Source organism: Psammomys obesus, unplaced genomic scaffold (assembly GCF_907164565.1).
Source record: "Psammomys obesus unplaced genomic scaffold, mPsaObe1.curated_primary_1811, whole genome shotgun sequence".
Taxonomy (NCBI): domain Eukaryota; kingdom Metazoa; phylum Chordata; class Mammalia; order Rodentia; family Muridae; genus Psammomys; species Psammomys obesus.
In genome coordinates this window covers 1,065,194-1,088,038 of record NW_026592439.1, presented here as the reverse complement: position 1 = coordinate 1,088,038, position 22,845 = coordinate 1,065,194, and the positions used below count along the sequence as shown (strand labels likewise).

The window sequence follows — 22,845 nt, the reverse complement described above, 5'->3', positions numbered from 1 at the left end:
TTTTCTACACACACCCTTCCCTTCTCACTGAGACCACAGGTGAATCCCAGAGGATAGCCCCCTTGGACTTATTATGCAAACCCTTCCTTGCAGCGGACAACCACGGGGGATGCTTCCGAGTCAGCCCTCCTCAAATTCATTGAGCAGTCTTACAGCCCTGTGGACGAAATGAGGCAGAAAAATCCCAAGGTGGCGGAGATTCCCTTCAATTCTACCAACAAGTACCAGGTACACATCTGACAAAAATAGGAGGGGGGGGCCGTCATGGCTCCTCAGTTGGGAAGCTATGCTGCTGGCTGTGTTTTGGAGCAGGGCAAAGAGCTCAGGAGAGCCAGCCTCCCAACTAGGAGGAAGGCTCGCCTCAAGCAAGAGAGAAGTAGGTGGTAAAGGGACAGAAGGGCTTCTCCATCCCCAGCAGAATTCTCACCCAGGCCGCCTGCAAAGAAAGCACATCAGAAAATGCTAAGACAGAGTAGCCCAGGCTGGCTGGTGGGAGTCACAGCAGAATCATACACAACTATGAGTTTACACCAGTATCTGCTATGAGACTTGCCACCGTAGACACAAGGCTGTGTCTGCAGATAAACCCTTCGCCATCAACTATCCCCCTTCCCTCCATAACGATCCTAGTGCAGCCATCAGTGAGGCAGATAGGAGTCACCAGCACGTGTGACCCCTTTTTTGTTGTTGTTTGTTTTGTTTTTGTGTTGCTTTTTGAGACAAGGTTTCTCTGTGTGGCTCCCCCTGTCCTGGAACTTGTTTTTGTAGATGAGGCTGGCCTCAAATCAGAGATCCACCTGCCTCTGCCTCCCCAGTGCTGGAATTAAAGGCATGTGCCACTATGCCTGGCTTATATTTTTCATATTTAAAAGAACTGATTCATTATCCAGGATGGAGCAGGTAGGGGGAAAGGATGAGTAATGGTCAGCATCACAAACCATGAAATCCAGAGAAGCTATGCATGGTGGTTCAACCAGGAGGGGGTTGGGCAAGATTACTCTGAGTTCCAGGTAAGCTTAACCTATAGTGTGAGACCCTGCCTTAGAAGAAGAAGAAGAAAAAAGGAGGAGAGAGAGGAGGAGGAGGAGAAAGAAGGAGAAGGAAGAAGAAAGAAGATGGAAGAAGAAGGAAAGAAGAAGAAAAAGTCACCAAAATAGCCTCTTGGGGGAATGAGAAGCTAAGCCAATGTCAAAAAGAAGATTTCAGTAGAAAATAGAAAACAATGAATGGCCATGACATGGCTAGAGGGTACTTTACTCAAACCAGTGTTTCCTCCAGTCCCTTGTATTTCCGTGAAGACCAGACATTCGAATGTGTGAAGCAGAGTTGAATAAGACTCCCAACTGACCTTTGGCTTTCTGTCTTCAGACATAACAAAATAACCATCTATAGAGATATTTTTTAAAGCCCAGTTACTTGTACTAAGAGATAAGTAGATCCACACTTCCCATCTAAACTTGTCTTAGTCACTGTAATAAAATAGATCTCCCAGATCTACAAATAAGCTGCAAACGCTATTCCCACTTTTTTCCTGACACTTGGTGGCCTCACTAACCAGACAGGAATTCTGTGGCTTGGCAGAGCATACGGCCTTTGGATGAATTAGGTACCTCTCACTCTTGTGTGGTTAAAAATAAAAGTCAGACATATTCATGACATTGTTGGAATGTCTAACAAGTAACCATGTTCCCCAAAAGCTACCGTATGACTGCTTCTGAGCCACTGAATATCATTCAAGCAGCAGAATTGGTCTCTGTGGCACATGTGTGTGACAGACCAGCCGACTGGACTCAGCTCCAGAAAGGCTGTAGCTCTGGCAAGCTCTAAGTGAATGTCTATAATTAGCTTGCTCCAAGGGCAGAGACTCCAGTCTTTGAGAGAAATGTGTCTTACTTAGCCTGTCAGGCTTTTGCCATCTCTGAAATGGAAATTAAGTAGATTGTAGTCTGAGCATTTCTGATTACTCTCTCTGTCTCCTTTATGTAATCTTTAAAAAAAAATAAATAAAACAACACAAAACAGGCTTTCTCTGTGTGGCTCTGGCTGTCCTGGAACTTACCGTGTAGACCAGGCAAGCCTCAAACTCACAGAGGTCTACCTGCCTCTGCTTGCTGAGTGCTGGGATTAAAGGCATGCATCATCACCACCACCACCACCAACCTGCTTTATGTAATCGTACAAAAAAAAATAATTCTTTTTGGCCAGGTATGATGGCATATTCCTTTAATCCTAGTACTCAGGAAGCAGAGCTTTAAGGCTCTCTGTAAGTTTGAGGCCAGCCTGGTTTACATAATAAGTTCCAAGCCACCCAGGGCTACATGGTGAGACCCAGCCAAACAAACAATTTACAAAACAAAACAAAACCCAACTATTTCTTTTTCTTTTTTTTTTTTTTTTTCCTTTTTTTTATTTTTTATTTTTTGAGACAGTGTCTCTCTTTGTAGCCTGGAACTTATTATGTAGACTAGGCTGGCCTTGAACTCACAGAGTTCTGTCTCTGCCTCCTGAGCATTAAAATTAAAATCATCTGCCACCAGGTCCATCTGAAACATGCCTTTTGGGGAAAGGCATGTTGTGGATTCCATGAGGACAATCTGTAGAAACTGGTCCACTCCTTCCACTGTCAGTCCAGGGATCAAGTCTTAAGTCTTCAAGTTTGGCCTCAAGCACCTTTATTTGCTGAGCCATCTTGTGAGCCCAGTCTGTCATCCTCTAATCAAGGTTTTTATTCCCTGATTCCCTGTGACCATGTTAGTAGTGGTAAGGAGCTCTCGTGCTCTCCTGAGCCTTTTATTCATTCAACAAATAGTCACTGAGCCCTGAGACAATTGAGTTTTGTTAATCTTACAGCTTCCTCCTTTAAACAAGGTTTTTTTTTTTTTTTTTAATTACTTAGGCATATCTTGAATAACTGATCATTCTCTGACCAATCAGCTGTAACCACCTTTTCCGAGCCAGTGGCTCACCCCACTCAACCTCCGGGAAGTGCAGCCTGGCCTCTTCATGTTCCCACGGTTCCTTTCAGTCTGCTGATTCTCTCTCCAACGGGGGGCTGTAGCACAGCAGTTCCTATGAGTCTAAAAGAGGAACTCAACAGGGTGCCTTTACGGAGATCAGAGTTCCAAGGGAAAGGCAAATCCCGAGGTACCGAGTGCTGCCTCTGCCCGCCTAGGTCTCTGCAGATTCTTTTCATGAACGCATACCTTACCTTCCTTCATCAGACATCCAACCAGTTGGCAGTCTTTCTCCGTGGCCTCTCCTGCCTGTGGAGAATGGCTACTAGGCAGTTATTTAGAATTTGTGCTTTAGTTTCAATTTGGGGAGTGCTTTTGTTTGTTTTTTTGTTTTATTTTGTTTTCGTTTCACAACTTTCATAAAAACCCATTAACGGAGGCTGGAGAGATGTTTCAGTGGTTGAGAACACTGGCTGCTCTTCCAGAGGACCTGGGTTCAAGTCCCAGCATCCACGTGACAGCTCACAACTGTCTGCCGTCCAGCTTCGCTCCAAGTGATCTGACACCCTCACACAGACATTCATGCAGGCAAAACAACAATGCACATAAAATAAAAGTCAATAAAGGATTAAAATAACGTAGCCAAGACAAGATATTTTCACTCTCTATGGAAGGAACTAAGGTTCTGCAGGATCGAGTGGACTTAGTACGCTCACAGGGCAGATAAGACACGGATACTGGCCCTAGAACACTGGTCTTCCAGCTCACATGAGCCATCCAATCAGCAAGGAATTGGGGTATGCCCTCAGAGAACTTCTGAGGGGAAACCAGATCCCTGTGCAAACGATAGGGCTGTGCACGCCTCTGAGTCTGATGTGACCTGAGGGAGGGTGGGTATGGAACCGGTCTCTAGTCTCTTATTTAACCTTCAAAGACTTCCCCGAGGATTTTTTGCTCCACCCTCCACCCTCTTCGTATCTGCTTCCATGACTACCGTTCTCTCCCTAGATGTCCATCCACCTTCTGGAAGATAACTCCCAAACCCATGTGCTGCTAATGAAGGGTGCTCCTGAGAGGATCCTGGATTTCTGCTCCAGTTTTATGCTGAATGGTCAGGAGTACCCTATGAATGAGGAAATGAGGAGAGACTTCCAAAACGCATACTTAGAACTTGGAGGTCTGGGAGAGCGTGTGCTGGGTGAGGAGCTGCCGAAGGGCTTTGAAAGAAGGTCATCGAAATGGCCGTTGGTGGGGTGAAACATTTAGGGTATTGGGGTGTGTGGTGGCGGGACATACATTGGGTGACTGCTGGACCCTTCATCTCTCTCCTCAGGGTTCTGCTTCCTGAACCTACCCAGCAGCTTCTCTAAGGGATTCGAATTTAATACAGAAGAATTAAATTTCCCCATGGAGAATCTGTGTTTCACAGGCCTCATCTCCATGATTGACCCTCCTCGAACTGCTGTGCCAGATGCTGTGAGCAAGTGTCGAAGTGCAGGGATTAAGGTAAGTTCCTGTGTCCCCCAAAGGTCACAAGCTGAGGCAGCTAGTAGAAAGCTCAGCCCATAGTAGATGCCCAGTAATCTTGGCCAAATTGATTGCTTCCTCCTTGAGCTTATGGTGTCTATTCTTCGGAGAGGTCGAATAGGGATTTCTTCCAGAAGCTTATCTCGAATCGATTGTTGGAAATCACCGGGGAAGCTTGAAAGGTCAGCTGTCTAAGCTAGACCCCAGATCCCAGGATGCACCTCCAAAGTTTCTGGAAATTGTAATGAGTATACAAGTCTGAAACCGCTGCCAAACACAGTGCTTCTTTGACAAAGTGTGAATGATCTGTCTCTGTGTTTGTCTCTGTCTGTCTCCCTGTCTCTGTCTCTCTCCCTCTCTTTCGTTCCTCTACTCCTTTCTCGTCTCTCTGCTCATATCTTGATTCAATAGATCTAGGGCCTCTGGAGATTGCACATCTTGAACAAGCTCCTAAAACACATTACTGCTGCCCTACCCACCATAGGAGGAGTTAATGCTGGGATGGGTGGTACCGTGAGGCTAAGGCACCTTCAGGCTGGAGCAGACAATAGTGATGATGGACTATTGAAAGCTAGGGAGCTCTTCATGGGTCTGACTTGCAACCTGTAATGTTCAGCTCAGTAATAGCACAAACCTTTGACCCTCAAAGAGAAACTAGAAACTAGGAATGAAACTCCACTATAGGGCAAACCCAGAGGTGGGAAGTCTTTGACATGAGGTAGGCCTTGAACTTCACAGGAAGGCGGCAATTGAATTTTTCCAGTTCCGAGATCCTGTGTATTTGTGTTTCAAGGTCAAAGACTCCTATCTTTTTTTTTTTTTAAATGTTGATTGAATGAATGATTGTGTATCTGTGCATTTGTGAGTGTGGGCACACACAGGCCACGATGCACAGGTGTTGTTCACAGAATAACCACCTTTGGAAGTCAGTTGGTTCTAGCTTGTGGGCTTCAGGATTTGAACTGTCAGGCTTGTTGAGCAAGGGCTGTTATGGAGCCATCTCACTGGCCAGGACTCATACCTTAACAGATTAGATGCTGACACCTTCTGCTCACACCTAATAGCCTGATCACCTGCATCCTCTGGACTTGGGAAGAGATGGCTTCGGAGTTGGAGCCACTTAGGGGGAGTAGGTGCTCTCGGTTGGAGATGCTCTTATATTAGCCCTGTGACTACTGGCAATTTGTCTTGAGTTCTCAGGAACAGTGTTTAGTTAAATAATGGTTCATTGGAGTGGAAACTAAAGAAATGATGTGGGAAATTATGGCGAATTAAAATTTTAATCACCACCTTATAAAACATGTGAGGTAGTAAGTTCTTTGTAGAGATGACATTATTACAGAACATCTCCATAGAATAACTAGTGTTGTTTCCCCAATGTGCTATAAGCTCACATCCCATACCATGGAAGAAGGCACTCACCCGAATTTTCTGAGCTTTGAGGTAGGCTATTAGAATGAGGAATAACGTTGTGAATGTAGTCGGCAATTTATCTCACCTGGAGATGTGTGGATCTCTTTGGCAAGAAGAGATCCACAAGAGTGCCAACAGGTAGGGAGGCCCAAGTAGGGAGGCCCAAGTAGGGAGCGAAGCAATAATGAGTCAGGATGCCCTGCATATCCAGGGTATCACCACAGTTGCAGGCACAGCCAGCTCATTTAGAGTTTGTGAGGACCCGGAGGGGCTGTCCCTGACCTAAGGTCCCTCAATGTGTTCTGAGCAGCCCTTGTTCTGGGCCTGCCTACGGGTCTCCCTACAATTGTGTACCTCCTCCTGGACTCTAAACTGATGGAAAGCTGGCAGACTGAATTGAGGAATCGTGAATCATTCTGTCTCCAGGGAGGGAAGTATAAGACAGGCCAGTGGCATCGTCTTTCAAAATGTACAAAAGGGAACAGACACATGGGAGCTTGTTCTGAAGTAGACCCTTCCAGACCCCCACCCACCCCAAGTGGTAGTGGCGCACGGCTGGTGACTTGTCACAGACTGCTGAATAAAAGAAGTCATATAATTATTGCATGGCTCCAAAGCCTATTACAAGGAAATGATTGGATGACTGAGCAGGTTTTCGTATGCCCATGACTCTGAAAGAAATGTGATTTTTAAGATATCACTAATCTTTTTAAATATCACTAATATTTCAGTAGAATGAAGATACTAGGCATATTATAACCCTTGTCCTTGCTTCAAAGACAGGCTTTGAAAGCTCTCCTGGGCGTATAGCTTCCTTACTAACCTTTGAAGGTTTCTTTCAGATGGTCTGCTCTGGGAGAAGAGGGTAGAAGGGAACATGGAGTAGCTGGTACAACTGTGAGACATGAGTGCCATAGGCAGCATCAACACATTGGAAATTAAGCTTTTCCAGAACTTGATGAATTCCAAAAGCAGTTGGATACCCTTTACCTCAAAGGGAGCTAGTCTTTGTAGAACTATGCTTTCTGTTGTATGAAAGTATCTCCTACACGAGTAGATCAGTGTATAGTAAAACTGTGTCTAAGGAATGCGCTCTAGGAATACTTAGCATTGTATTTTTATGTCTCTGACTTGCTTGGGGGTGTGGTGTGGCTGAAGCCACGGACGACAGTCCATGTAATGCTCAAACGTGGTGAGCGACTAAGAAAGTGTGAGGATGACAGGCATGCCTTGTGAAGCAGGTCCTAGGCCACCATGGATGAGCCATTGGGAAGTTTCTATTGCACTGTGACCCAGAATCACATGGCTAAGGGCTCAGTCCCAGCCACACATAGAAGACATTCCTCTTATGGTTCCTTTCTAGACCCTCACCATGAGGCAGCCACAGGCCAACCTCCTGATGATCCACTGTCTTGCAACTAGGCTGAACAATCAATATTAGTGTTTTGGGGTACAAGTTCAATGCAGTTTTCACTGAGTCTTTGGTAATTACAGCTTAGGTAGCACTTTGCTATCTTTTATCAATTTGAGGGTGCTAGTGTTGAGGAATGATGGGGGCTTGTGAAACTCTACGGTTGGTTCTTTGAGGAAAACCACTTCATTGCATATTTCTACACCATGAAAGCAAATAGATAGACCTCTTCTGGACCTTTGTGCCTGAAAGCAGTGGAAAATGTTGCTCTTGTCAGGCATTTTACTTATCCCTGCTGTCAGAGCTTGAAAACTTGTATGGATCCCTAGAGGACAGCTGGGAACCTTGAGAAGGAAGTCCCAGGTAGTCGGCAGACCTTCAGGCCTCATTCCATGAGTATTTGTTGATGGCTTATTAAGCGCAGGGTGTTGTAGTGGGACAAAGTGCATATGCCTCTCATCTTCACAAAGCTCTCATTCCAGTGGGGAAAAGATCACTATCTAGAGAAGTGCTGAGTGGTGGCACATGGAAAGAGCAGAACGCTGCAAAAGCACAGAACACAAGAACCTCATCTTCGGGTAGAAATAGGATACACTGAGCTTTCAGGTTGAAAGCGCAGGACAAGGCAAGGCAAGGGGCAGAGCAAGGCTCTGTATTCCCTGGGGCTTGAGGAAGTCTTGCTAGGTGACATATTATTCCAGGCATCCCTTCATAATATGTGGTACATACTTCTGTGTTATTGCTTAAAGTTGCCAACATCTTCTGGAACAAGTTGGATGAAGCTGTGAATTTTGCAGTGTTTCCCAATGACTGACTTCCCCCCTGGACAGCGCAGAACCTAATGCATCTGTGTCACACGGGCTGCTTATCCCCACCTCCCTCCGAGGATTGACTCCCCCCCCCCCAAGAAGCACAGCTCTTGACTTGCATGAGTTGTCCTTGGAATTGAGCTGCTATTAGGTGGGGGGAGAGGGGGTAGGAATCCAGAGCTCAGCTAAAACGTTCTCCTTTTCCTTCCCCTTCCTGATCCAGGTAATCATGGTCACAGGGGATCACCCCATCACGGCCAGAGCGATCGCACAAAGTGTGGGCATCATTTCAGAAGGCAGCGATATAGCAGAGGGCGCCACTTCTCATCATATGCCTATCGGCCAAGTCACTAGCAAGTGAGACCCTTAAAGAACTCAGATCTGACATCGCTCCCTCCATCCTTAGCCTGTCCCACCAAAAACTACTCCCTAGGGTTCCTGGAGTCCCCTGCAGCAAGTAGGATTGTGGGATTTACACTCTGGAAAATAAAATATAAAAGAAGTAACAAAGTGATTAGGTCACTGAGTTTTCAGAGGAAACAGGAAAAGAAATAAAGCCAAAGGGAGGAGTGGTTGACAAAGAGGGACAAGGATAGGATGAGTCAATATGAGGTCAGCACACGCTGAGAAGGAGACTAGGTGGGAAGGAAACCAGAACTTAGGGGTTTAGTAGAGAATCCTGGAACCTGAGGTGAGTCCTCAGCACTTTGATCTAGCCTTTGGAAACTCCTTCCCCTAGGTCTGTAAAATCCATTGTAGTGCATGGCTCAGAACTAAAGAACATGGACTCAGAAGAGCTGGACTATATCCTCAAAACCTACAAGGAGATAGTATTTGCTCGGACCTCTCCTCAGCAAAAGCTCATCATTGTGGAGGGGTGTCAGAGACTGGTAAGGATTCCCAGGGGCCCTGGGAAGCCTGGCAGAGGCCAGCCACAAAACCAGCAGGGGAACATGTGGGATGGGTAGAAGAGTACTGGAGGGAATCCCATCTTAAACCTCATTGATAGCCTTCAGTTTGGAAGTCCCCTAAGAGCGTAAATGGCTCAGGGGAACAGAAGACATGGCCGAGCATAGATAAGTCAAACATGACGGCATTTAGAAGTGAGATGCTGGAATCAAAGTGATCTTTTGGAATGATCCTGAATCTAACAGATACTTTTTTTTTTTTTTTCTCATTTTCGTCTGGATTTCACAAGGGAGCCATTGTGGCAGTGACTGGTGATGGGGTGAACGACTCCCCGGCACTGAAGAAAGCTGACATCGGCATCGCCATGGGTATCACTGGCTCTGATGTCTCTAAGCAGGCAGCTGACATGATCCTTCTGGATGACAACTTTGCCTCCATTGTGACAGGCGTGGAAGAGGGTGAGGAGGCAGGGTACCTCGCGGTGGGTGGGACTTGATCCTTGAAGTGGAGCTTAGTGTACATTACCTTCATTGCCTCTGATCACCATCCAACCTCCTAAAGCTGTAAGGACTTCAAGAAATCACAAGACAAAATCTTGAAGATTCTATTCAGCTTGGCCTCAGGGAACATGGCTACTTATCTAGGAGGCATAAAGCCCTGGGCTTAAGGCCCAGCACCACTTAGAATATCTGTTATCCCAGCACTCCAAGAGGCAGGAAGACCATGAGTTGAAGGTCATCAAGGCCTGCCTGTATGCCAGGAGAGACCTTATATTTTTTAAAACTCAGCTAATATTTGAGGGTGCTCTTTTCAAAGATAAAGTTCAAGGGTTGTCCAGATTTGCCAGGAAGACCAAGACACTGGCATCACAAATCATACCTTCCCTATGGTCTCACAGGAATTCAAGTGTATTTACTTCAAGTTTTTAGGGGTGGCCATAGGCCCGGAAAACTGATGCTTCAGTCTTCCGCAGGGACCCATAGAAACTTGTTGTCTGAACAATGGAGACATGTTAAGGCCAACTGAAAATTATATGCAAATTAATTGCATGAACTCAATTACCCTCTTTCCAGAGAATCCTAAAGAGAATGCCGATTGGAACAAGAAACCCCATAAGGCTATATGCCTGGCTCCCTCATTTCTGTTTGAACTATCTCACTAAACTAATCCATTTTATTGAAATCTGGTATGATCTGAGAGTTTAAATTTAATTCAGTAATTTTTTTGGAGCACTATCTGCAAAATAACTATCCCAGATGCAGGAGATGAAAGACACGAATTCCTGCCCACAAACAACTTAACTCTGTAGTAGGGAGAGACAGACAATGAACAAGGCAAATTTCATAGTATGGCAAAGTAATAGGAAAAAAAAAGCATGGAGTTAAGGAAAGACTGTGACAGCCTCTAAAAGGGTAGCCATGCAGGACTCAGTCATATTGCAAGGCAGGAGAAGTGTACTCAAAGGGCAGAAGAAAGGTCACAAGTTAGGTAAGGCAGAAAAATCAGATTCAAACCCAAGCTTGGGTTCTTTCCACTCAGTCTTAATCTTGTGAAGACTTTAATACTGGTATTTTCAGACACCTCCAGGATTAACTCTGCCTAATTTCCAGAGATCAGATAACACTAGCCATGTTGAATCCAAGAACAAAGAGTACAAAGTGTGGCCATGGCTAATGAACCATGGCTTTACTTGAGAGTCAATACAATTTTTGGAAAAAACATGGATCCCTCCCCACCTTCTCCAAGGTCTAAGACTCCCCAGCATTTTCATGGGCCTCTCTTTCCTAGTAATCCCTTTGCCCAGGAGTTGTATCATCTGGTGGTTTCTCCCAGACGTTTGCTCATCCTCCCCAGGTCGCCTCATCTTTGACAACCTGAAGAAGTCCATTGCGTATACCTTGACCAGCAACATTCCTGAGATCACCCCATTCCTGCTCTTCATCGTCTTAAGTATACCCTTACCCCTGGGTACCATAACCATTCTCTGCATTGACCTGGGCACTGACATGGTGAGCACCGGGTCTCACTCTGGGAATCCTAAGATCGATCAAGTGTAGGGGAAAATCTGTCCCATGAGGGGACAGAATTAGAGTTTCTTCTGAACCCTGTGTACCTGTCGTTCCCGCCAGATCCCTGCTATCTCCTTGGCTTATGAGACACCTGAAAGTGACATCATGAGGAGGCTTCCACGGAACCCAAAAACCGACAATCTCGTGAACCACCGTCTGATTGGCATGGCCTATGGGCAGATCGGTGAGCCTAGAGAACTGAGGGGTGAAGGGGAGGTAAGGGCTGCCTCTGGCTGGCCATTTAGACACAGCTGTTTAGAACTCAGGGAGACAGTTTCTCAACAACAAACTGTGTTTGGCCCTGGGACCACAAAGAACTGTTGATCTCTGACCTGTCCTCAAGGATCAATAGGAAAGGAAAATAATCACATAATATGGCACTTTATGTGTTCACCTTCCCACACGTGAAGCAAAGAGGAAAGAGATAACATGCTTCTGGAGCACACAGCATGCTAGCTCACCAGTTTGGAGGACATAGAGCTTTTATGGAGGAAACAACTCAAACTTGAGGATAAGGCTTTGACTGGCAAGTAGGTAAGCAAGTATGCTGGACCAGCAGAGAAAGGAAATTCACGAAGCCACAAATCATGGTTAGTGAAGAGTAAATTGTTCTGGTGGTGTTTGGTCTTGATAACGAAGTAGACAGAACCATAACAAGGCTGCAGACATAAGAAATATTAACATTGGGATAAACCTTGACAGCCATGTGAGAACCATATAAGGTTTCTGTCCTTAACCAGCTCAGTATAATGCATTGTTTCAGGTAAGGATGGACAGGGAAGAGACTGAAGAAATCACCTAAGAGAAAATGTGTCCAAAAAGTAGTGGCAGACCTGTGTGAAACCTAATTCATCACTTCCTGCCTCTATGGCTCAGAAGATAACCGAGTCATGTGTTCAGATTTTCCCACCTAGGATAATAGTTCAAAATTAGAAGGAGTTATGTCCACAAGAACATGCAGAGCTATGTAACTGGCAGACAAATTATAACCATTGCTGTTCTTCAGCTATCACTCAGTAGAGAGAAAGAATGAATGGCTCCCAAAGTCCTTTTTAATTTTAAAATTGATTCAAGGGCTGGAGAGATAGCTCAGTGGTCAAGAGCACAGCCTGTCTTACAGAGGACCCAAATTCAATTCCCAGTTCCTACCACGTATAACTCCAATTCCAGGGGATCTGAAGCTCTTTTTTGACCTCTGTAGGCACTATGTTTATGTACATACCTGCCCCTGCCTCCAACACATACACATGATCAAAACTAAGAGCACATCTTTAAAAAGATTATGTGATTCAGAAATAACCTTAGTTGGACCAAAGCAAGACCAAAATCCAGCAGGGCAAACTCCAAATCCTATAGCTCTATGTTGGATGTCAGAGAGCTTAAACAGCTCTGCTCTGCAGGCTTAGAGTTTAGAATCAAATGTCAGGGTTTTGGAACCAAATCTCTCAGAGATGGCAGGATCGGATCACTGATGACAAGACTCCTCACCATTGTGTAGATACACACTAACCCAGCTAGAAGCAAGGACCAGCCCCAACACTGCTATGATCTGCTTTTCGAGGCCTTTCTTTGAACCGACTCTCCTCCCCTATGACTGTCACACACAGGGATGATCCAGGCTGTGGCTGGGTTTTTCACCTATTTTGTGATCCTGGCAGAGAACGGTTTTAAGCCTTTGGATCTGCTGGGTATTCGTCTGTTCTGGGAAGATGGAAGCCTAAATGACCTAGAAGACAGCTATGGACAGGAGTGGGTAAGCAGAAAGTGTAGGATCTGAATTGGAACTAATTAGACTTGGGAAGCTGAGGTAGGAGTACTGCGAATTGAAAGCCAGCCTCGTCAACATAGTAAGTTCATGGTTAGCCCAGGTTATATGCTGGAAGACCTTGTCTCAGAAAAATGTGTGTTCAAATTTTAGTTGTTGAAAAGATTGCTTTTGGGGCTGGAGAGTTGTCTCAGTGGTTAAGAGTACCAGCTGCTCTTCCAGAAGACCCTGGTTCAATTCCCAGCACCCACATGGCAGCTAACAACTGTCTGGTCTGTAACTCAAATTCTAATGGATCTGACCCCCTCACAAACATATATATGTATGCCAAACACCATATATACATAAAAAATAAATAATTCTTTTACAAAATAAAAGATAGCTTTTATACACTTGTGGCTTCTGCCAGTTGAACCCATGAGACCATCAGAAGTCCATGTTCCCATGCTCCAGTAGCCAAGTGATGCCCAGGGTTCTTACTCAAGTTCATCATGTCAACATCTCCCCAGTCCTCAACTCAAGCTCTTGTTAGTTTTACATCCTATACATCTTCCCTACAGCCAAGATATGATGTTATTTGTAATAGATTAAATCTAATTAAAAATAATTTTACATAAGAAGAATTTCTCCTACACACTGAAGACCTTATAAAGTATTATGGGTTAAAAACAGTTGTCATGCTGTCGTATCTATTACAGAGATGCCCCGAAAGGTACCATTTACAGTTAAAGTAAGAATATCTCCTTGCCTTTCACATTAGTTACTTTTCTCTTGCTGTGACAAAATAGCACAAACAAGGTTACTTTTAGAAGAAAGTTTATTCTGGGCTTATGGTTCTAGAGGCCTAGATTCCATGATGGTAGATCAAAGGTAGCAAGTGGTGGGCAGCTGAAACAGCAGCTGAGAGCTCACATTTTGAACCATAAGCAGAAGGCAGAGATTGCACAGGGGGATGGCAGGAGGCTTTTAAGACTTCAAAGCCCACCCCTACACAGTAATAGACAAGACAATCTAATCCTTCCCAAAGAGTTCCATCAACTGAAGACCATGTAGTCAAACATATGAGCCTCTGAGGGCCATTATCATTGAAACCACCACATTCTGCTTCCTCACCCCCAAAGGTTCCTGGCCATATAATAAAGCAAAATGCATTTAGTCGCCTTCAAAAGTTCCCAATGGCCTTTTATGGTCTCAACATTGTTTTAATGTTCTAAGTGTCTTCTGAGATTCAAGCAATCTAATTTGTAAACTCCTGTAAAATAAATAAGCAGACCTGACCATGTGGTTTTCTTGGAGGGATTTAGAAAATTGCAGTTGGACTAAGCGCTTCCTTTCCCACTGAGGCCAGACAAGACAGCCCAGCTAAAGGCAAACAACATAGAGCCAGCTCCCCACCCACCCTGCACTTCAGTTGTTAGGAGATAGAGGAAGAACAAGCTGCACTTCATATGTGTAGGGACCTCGGTGCAGCCCATGCATGCTCTTTGGTTGCTGGTTCAGTCTCTGTGAGCCCCTAAGCCATGAGTCTTATGAAGCTTCTAAGAATCATGGAGGAGAGGGAGGAGGAGGACAGGAGGGAGGAGAGGAGGGGTGTGTGTGTGTGTGTGTGTGTGTGTGTGTGTGTGTGTGTATAAAACATATCAAGTTTACTGATTTTAAGTAAATCTAAGACCAGAAAATAATGTTAAAATTGAGGTGCTAGAGTGAGGTAGAAGGATAAACACGGAAGATAAATATGCTTAAAATTTAAGCTGCAGAAAAACTAGGTATTGGAAAGGACACAGGATAATGTTCACAGCTTAACTATAAGAGTGTGGAGGACATCAGAATTAGAGGGGATAAAAGCTGGGAAGAGTGTTCATAAATAATGGAAGATTATTCATAAATATGAAATTTAAATCTAAAAAAAAAATGAGGACAAGAAGAGAAGTAGAGTAACAGTGAGTCAGATGCTAGACTCCCCAAGCAATGGCAGGGATTGGCACAGACGGTGGTGCAGAGCTGCCGGCACTCAGGGAAGCTGGCTGGGCTTGCTCTATGTTCCTTCCATGTTTGGCTCCACAGTTTTTGTTTGTTTGTTTGTTTATGACAATTGTTTCACTGTATAGACCAGGCTAGCTGCCTCTGCCTCCCAAATAATGAGATTTAGGGTGTACAACACTACACCCAGACAATTTTAAACCCTTGTGTTCTAAATCACTTAAGGCTTTTCATTTCTATCTAATTACAACTTTAGGTATATTCCAAGTGGTTTTATATATAGTTAGTATCTTTTTTTTTAAGCTTCCTTTTTCTTTTTTTTTTAAATTATTTTTATTTTATGTGCATTGGTGTTTTTGCCTGTATGTCTGTGTGAGGATGTCAAATCTTGGAGTTAGAGATAACTGTGAGCTGCCATGTGGGTGCTGGGAATTGAACCAGGGACCTTTGGAAGAGCAGTCAGTGCTCTTAACCGCTGAGCCATCTCTCCAGCCCCTACAGTTAGTATCTTAATATTGTGTAAACCTATGTATTAATTTATCTATATTAAGAAACATTTTGTTTTTAGACATAGGCTCTTTTGTCCAGTTTTTTTCCCCCAGTCCAACTTAGACGCACCTCTTCTGTGTTCCCACAGCGCTCTTGGCTTCTCTGTTGTAATAAGTCACCTATTGCATTGACATTGTGAACATTTTTATGCCTCCTACTGGATTCTAAGTCCTTTACATACAAAATATAAATGAAAGAACCATGGGGTGAATAGGGAGTACCTCCTATCTACCATTCCATGGGGCCTTGAGCATGCTAGGCAAGCATTCTACAGTTGAACCACAGCCCCAGCCTTCTGGCTACCACTCTTGGGATTCCTTTCTGCTCTGTATTCATATTGCCCTCTGGTTATCCCATCCTTCCTGATCAAGACCTCTGGACTCTGCTGGCCTAAGTCCACCTTCTTTTAATCATATTCCTAACTTTTTAAATGTGCTTAGTTGGTTTTGTGTCAACTTAAAACAAGCTAGCACCATCAGAGAGGAAGGAGCCTCAGCTGAGGAAATGCCTGCATGAGATCCAGCTCTAAGGCATTTTCTCAATTTGTGATCAATCAGGGAGAGCCCAGCCTGTGGTGGGTGGTGTCCTGGGCTGGTGGTCCTGGGCTCTGTGAGAAAGCAGGCTGAGTAAGCCCTGGGGAGCAAGCCAGTTAAGCAGCACCCCTCCATGGTCTCTGCATCAGCTCCAGCCTCCAGCCTCCAGGCCTGCTTGAGTTCTTGTCCTGACTTCTCCTAGTGATGGACTATGATCTGGAAGTAAGCCAAATAAACCCCTTTTTCCCTAACTTGCTTTCTGGCCATGGTATTTCATCACAGTAATAGAAACCCTGACTAAGACAATTACTTACTGAGGCATGCCACATAACATTTAGTAGGCAAAGCATGGTGAAGGGACCCAAAGAGCTTTCAGTCATGTTGGGAAAAGACACAAACATTATAATGCAGTATGGAAAGGGCTATAAGAAAGACAGCCACATGTGCAGTGCTAGAGGAAACCAGAAAAAGTTAAAGCTCAGACTCCGGGTCCTGAAAAGCAAGAAAGACGAACTTTTGGGTACACCTAAACTCCTTTCTGACACAGATGTCACTTTTTGCTCATCCTACCCCCAGACCTACGAGCAGCGCAAAGTGGTGGAGTTCACATGCCAAACGGCCTTCTTCATCAGCATCGTGATTGTGCAGTGGGCTGACCTCATCATCTGCAAGACCCGTCGGAATTCACTCTTCAAGCAGGGCATGAAGTGAGTGCCCAACTCAAACACGCCATTTCCTCGCCTTTTCCTCCTCTGTCTACTACACTCATGGATCTTTCTTCCCAGAAATAAAATCCTATTATTTGGAATCTGTGAGGAGACGCTTCTGGCAGCTTTCCTGTCCTACGTGCCGGGCATGGATGTGTCCCTGAGAATGTACCCACTCAAGTGAGTAAGGGAAGGGATTCCAACACAGGGAGAACACGTGGGAGGAAAAGGGTGTTTGAAAAGGGCAGTCACCAGGTAGCAACTGCCCAGATCAGTGGAGCCACACTCAGTGACTTGAGAGATTCTTTCACACTCCAATACACTTTATTTAGGGTGCTATTAGATACCACGTCTAGAGATCACAAGCCGCTGCACTCGGCAAGTTCAGCAGGCATAGCACTATTTAATTGAGTGGAATTGTATGACTGGCATCTGAGAGAGCCAGGCAATCATACATGTTTTTCGGTCCAAATATAATCATGGCAGTAGTCTAGCTTACTGGGTAGAATGGCATATACCTATAACCCTAAGAGATAGAAACAGGCCCGTGAAGAATTCAAGGACATTCTTGATGACGTTGCATGTTTGAGGCCAACCGGAGATAGAAACCTTGTCTCAAAACAAAGAGCCAAATTTATGGTTAGCTTAACTAATTCTTTTGTTTTTTTATATAAATCTGTTTTAACTTGAGAATGCTTTACTCTATGAGACTTAATATATTAATCTGTTTTAATACATGAGAATGCACACACTGAAATTGTTTACTGTCTGGTTCCTTGTCTTGTTCAATTCTCAGCTTTTTATTATGTTTTGCTTTAACATTAATATGTGCTTCTGAACTCTTTTGAGTACATACATGCCTGTGTACCCAGGCTAGCTTTGTACTTGCTTTGTAGTAGAGAATGACCTTGAACTCTCCCAAGTTTTAGAATTATAGATGTGTGCCACCATGCTCAGCTTTAGTTTACAATCTTAAGTTTTAAAGAGAAACAGGGCTGTGTAGCTCAATGATACAGTGCCTGCCAAGCGTGGACAAGGCCCCAGATTCTATCCCTGCATTGAAAAAAAAAAATCTAAATTTTACTAAGAAAAAAGCAGAACTGCTTGCCCCATTGCCACTATGTCACCTGCACAGGCAGCCTTTAAGAATGATTTAGTAAGCTGGGCAATGGTGGCACACGCCTTTAGTCCCAGCACTTGGGAGGCAGAGGCAAGTGGTTCTCTGTAAGTTCGAGGCCAGCTTGGCCTACTGAGTGAGTTTCTAGGACAGTCCAGGCTACAGAGAAACACTGTCTCAAAAAAAAAAAAATTAGTGTGTGTTCTTCCCATTCATTTCTTATGTTTTCACATGCTTTGCTCATCTACCCACTCCTTGCAGTGTTAGAAATACCGCTTCATACAATATAGGTGCTCAGTTAATATTTGATAGGGGAGCCTTGCTAGGGGAACGTTGACAGTTCTAAGTTCGAATCGCAACTCTTTACCTTATGTGACTTAAGGAAACATGCACCTATTCTGAGACTCGGCCATCTGCACCCCTTGGGCAAGGCTGGGGATGTAGTGTAAGGGCAGAGCACAGCCATAACAACATATATGAGGCCCTGGGCTTGTGCTCCAGCACTAGAAAGAAAAGGCGGATCTGGCAGAGAGAGTGTTTGAGAATTATATGTGGAACTTGGTTTGAGGCACTGAGCATATTTGACTCCTGGAGGATGTTTTATTAATAGTAGCTTTGCTTTTGTTGTATAGATGTCAATAACAAATGGAAGTGGACCTACGGTACTCTGTAGGCATCCTGGCCACAGCACTTAGCACCGACTATTATATTGTGTTCCCAGTCATCTCTTTTTTTTTTTTCTGTGATCTCTCTGAACTCCAAGATAAAAGACCATCACATAACCATTTTTACTTCCCAGATACTTTACAACGGATTCAGGGTATACACATAACTGTTGTTCAACAAATGGAAAGGTCTTGCATAATACTGTTTATATGTGTGGTGTGTGCAGGAAATGCACCCTGGACTATATCTGTACTGCCCAATATGATAGCCACTGTCCAAACGTGGCTGCCGAGCTCTTGAATGTTATGACTAATGAGCATGAAAATGTGTATTTGTGATTTTCATTTTAACTCAAAGTTAAAAGTTAAAGCAACAACTGGCAAGTGGTTTTTCACACCTTTAATCCCAACACTTAGGAGGCAGAGGCAGGTCCTTCAGGGCCAGGCTGGTTGACAGAGTGAGTTCCAGGACAGCCAGGGCTACCCAGAGAAACCCTGTCTTGAAAAACCAAAACCAAAACAAAACAAAACCAAACCCCAACATTAATTAAATATGTCTAGAAACAACTTGGAGTACATACAGTGGCATTATAATGTCCAATCCCAGTGATATAAGAGTAGGAGATTAAGACTGAAGAATCACGAATTTGGGGCCAACCTGGCAACATAAGACTCCATTTCCAAACAAACAAACAAACAAATAAACAAACAAACAAACACGGAAAGGAAAAGGAAGGATAAGATAATTTTATTTCTTTGGATTGTATTTCCTTTTAGCTATTGAAAATTTTATATCCTAAAGCTGGGCGTGGTACACGCCTGCACATGAGAGACAGAGCCAGAGGATCAGGAGCTCACGGTCATGTCTGACTACACAGCAAGCTCCAGGCCAGGCTTGGGGAAGAGATCCTGCAGAAAGGGGTGGGAGAGAAAACTCAGCAGCCGAGTTAGGTGAGGAGTACAGGGTACCCACCAAGATTTCCAAGATTTAGTATTAGAAGAAGAATGGACACTATCTTAGTGTAGCAATGTTTATATTGATTGGCATGGAGGTAAATGCCTGTATCTCAGCTCTCAAAAGGCTGAGGCAGGAGGATCCCAAGTTTGAAGTCAGCTTGGATCACACAGATACATCCTATGTCTTAAAACAGAACAGAACAAAATAATGTTCATAATGACTGCACACATGTTAAAATGGTGTTTGTATATATTGAGCTAAATAAAAGTATTAAAATGTACTTCTTGCGGTTCATTTATCATAATGTGGACATTAGAAAACTTTCAGTTTTGCACATGGTTGCATGATTTTTTTTTCATTTTTTTCTCTGGGTGTACATGTCTGTGTATGCGTATGCTGTGTGTTTGTATACAAGTCCGGGTATATACAAGTACAGGTGTATGCTACCACAGCACTCATGAGGTCGGGGGACAACTTCTGGTGCTGGCCTTCACCTTCCACCTTGTTTGAGATGAAAGTCTCTCTTATTCACTGCTGCATGTACTAGGCTAGCTGACTCTGGAGACGGCCCTGCCTCTGCCTCCCATGTCCCTTTGGGGGATTACAGCCACCCAGCTCACCAAGCTTGTGCAGCAAGCACTGTTTCCACTGAGCCAGTATCTCCACCCATCTCCCAGCAATGGCCTTATATTCCTGTTGAACTACTGAGCTCTCAGAGCTATTGACCTCTGTGCTGTTCTCTGGGCCACTCAAGGGTATAAGACTCTCTGAGTCCATCTTCCCATTCCCTAATGAGAGAAGAAGCCCAAAGTGGAAAAAGGGTCTATTTTGCAAGAGGGTGATACATGAAAACACGCATAAGTGTATACATTGCCTTCCCTAGTTGGAGAGCTTAAGAGTATGCAGAAAAACAGCATGGGAAAGGGGTGACTCTCTCAGCAGCTCATGAAAGTTAGTTGGCAATATCTAGAAATGCTGCATTAACTCCGGCCATGACATTTATCATATTGCCATTGACATTTCTGATTTCTGTGCTGTGTCCTTTCTCTCCACCCCCAATCCCTTGGCACTCAGGCTCTGACCTCCTCAAAGGGAAAATTAACCATATCTCAGTTGATCAACTATATCTCAAATCAGCTATATCCTCTTATTGAGCACCCAGCTCAGTCTCTATAGTTCCCATACACCATTGCTGCTTACCCTTCTCTGGCCGCTGCGTCTTCAGCCACACTGACCGCCTCTTGCTCTCTACAGGATAAACTGGTGGTTGTGTGCCATTCCCTACAGTGTTCTCATCTTCATTTATGACGAGCTTAGAAAACTCATCATCCGTAGACGGCCTGGTGGTAAGGCTGCCCTGGACCTTGCTCTTGAGTGGTCACTAACCCCCTAATGAGTTTTCCCAACCCATCTGTTTCCTCTGGACCCACTGGCTTTCTCCATCTCACTGTCCTTTGCTCCTGCTCCCAGCCCTCTACTCCTGACTTCACTTTTCTTCCCAATGCTTGGGGCCCTGTTCCACACAGCAGGCTGTCCCCTTGCTTCTTTTCTTCTTGTCTGCCAAGCTCCCCTGCGTGTCCCTGCTGAGACCTTCCCTTAGTTCGATTTGTTTCTTCTCCACAGGATGGCTGGAGAAGGAAACATACTACTAAACGCATCAGAGAAAGAGCTTCAGGTGACATTGGTGTCACGAAAGCCAGGACTGAGTGTGATACGACATCTGAGATTAAGCAGGGGGCAGAGACACTGGGTTGAATTTACTCTGGATGAGAGAGATGAACTTCCATTCCCGGGGCTGGAGCAAGAGCATCTGGTGGGAGATGGGGGTGGGCTGAGAGAAAGCCCAGCTTGGCCTGCCTGGAGCCCAGTGACTAGTTACACAGTCTTGTTACATCCAGCAGCCAACCTAGAGAGTAAACACTTGGAACAGCCCTCACATTACTCCGTGTATGGAAGTCTGATTTTTTTCAGGGGGGGCAGAGGGCAGGGCAGAATGCTGTAAAGCTCCCTTCCTGCACCTACATTGAAACTAGGCAAGGGAGACCTCCAGGGAGCTAAGAAGAGGCCGAGAAGGTACTAGAGTCAAGCATCCGGGGCTGGCTGTGATGGCACATACCCTTAATACTAGCATTTGAAAGGCAGGGGCAGGTAGATCGCTGTGAATCTGACGTCAACTTTGTCTGCGTGTTGAGTTCTAAGCCAGACAGGGCTACATTGTGAACTCTGCCCTTAAAAACAGAAGACCAAGCATACTTACCCCTGCAGGGTATTTCCCATTTTAAGATCAATCTCTGATGTCCTCTCAGCGCTAGTGACAAGGGACTGCTCTCAAGTCTAGCTCAACCCAGATGGTAAAAGAGAGACACAGGAAGACCAGCTGAGCTACGTCTTGTAGAGGTATCACAGCACTCGTATCTGTACCCATACTTGTGGGGCTTGTGGGGCCAAATAATCTGGACCCTGACTTGGGCTTCCTCAGGCCAGACTGATGTTCCTCAGGCCACAGCACTGATATTCTAAAGGAGACCCAATAACATAGGGTCAATGACTTAGGAGTGGTCACATGGAGTGGGGGCGTGGGTCCCTCTTCCGGGGCAGACTGGGTGGTTCCTGCCCTTCAACCCTGTCATCAGGACATCTCTTCACTATCCCCACCCTCTAGTCTTTTCTCTCTTCTATAGTGTTGAAACAGGCTATGTGCATGCTAGGCATCACTGAACTTGCCTACTGTCTCAGCATCCTGAGCCCTGGGCCACGCTCTTTTTTTTTTTTTGATCTTGTCTTAGTAAAAAAGTACAAGGAGCCTCAACCCTACCCACCCTCTTCTCTAGGTTCTTCCTCCCTTGTCTTGCCCCATCACAAAACCAGATCTCAGTTCATCCTCAGGTACCTCTCAGAGATATCTGCCCAAAATGATACAGAGGAATGCTGAGGAAAACTGGGAGGAAATCAGTGGCTGTTACCAAAATGCGACACATTCTGCACGCTTTCTGGCCTCGTGACAAGGACCGCAGCCATCATCCGTCCTCAGCACTGTGTTCCCACCACTGCATTCTGTTTCACAGGAGGAGAAACTAGGGGCTCATTCCGGAACTTGTACCCCTAGCCACATTTCAAACTAGTCTTACAGTGGTAACACAGCTGCAAACACAGCTACAAACAAAACAGGACAAAGGCAGAGGACTGTGAATCCCAAGGATGAGCTCTATTGCAGGCTGACAGAAAACAAAGCAAAACAAAACCAAAAACAACAACAAACCCCTCCCTTTGAGGATGTAGCCAGCCCCTCTCTGAATCAGGTCCCTTTCTCAGAGGCTTCCTTCCACTCCTTCACTCTTCCAATACAAGGTCTCCTGGGGATAGAGCTATATCAGTGTGGGGTCCACCCGGGCTGCTGACAGGGCTGAAACAGACCCTGGAAGATGGAAGAGGGGCGGGGAGGTATGTGAGTGAGGTGGGGAGGGGGAGGGGGAGGTACC

General features: G+C 45.0%; 1 protein-coding gene across 1 annotated transcript in view; it reads left to right on the top strand.

Moving 5' to 3' along the window:
- Atp1a4 (ATPase Na+/K+ transporting subunit alpha 4) overlaps positions 1 to 21,018 on the top strand; it is a 33,887-nt gene extending 12,869 nt beyond the window's left edge. Inside the window, exons 10-22 of the mRNA XM_055613270.1 lie at positions 94 to 228; positions 3,963 to 4,152; positions 4,288 to 4,460; positions 8,338 to 8,471; positions 8,854 to 9,004; positions 9,313 to 9,481; positions 10,878 to 11,032; positions 11,153 to 11,276; positions 12,700 to 12,845; positions 16,496 to 16,626; positions 16,705 to 16,806; positions 20,621 to 20,712; positions 20,990 to 21,018. Coding sequence (XP_055469245.1) covers positions 94 to 228; positions 3,963 to 4,152; positions 4,288 to 4,460; positions 8,338 to 8,471; positions 8,854 to 9,004; positions 9,313 to 9,481; positions 10,878 to 11,032; positions 11,153 to 11,276; positions 12,700 to 12,845; positions 16,496 to 16,626; positions 16,705 to 16,806; positions 20,621 to 20,712; positions 20,990 to 21,018 — 1,731 coding nt within the window. The remainder of the gene's footprint in view (positions 1 to 93; positions 229 to 3,962; positions 4,153 to 4,287; positions 4,461 to 8,337; positions 8,472 to 8,853; positions 9,005 to 9,312; positions 9,482 to 10,877; positions 11,033 to 11,152; positions 11,277 to 12,699; positions 12,846 to 16,495; positions 16,627 to 16,704; positions 16,807 to 20,620; positions 20,713 to 20,989) is intronic.
- Positions 21,019 to 22,845: the final 1,827 nt, after the last annotated feature.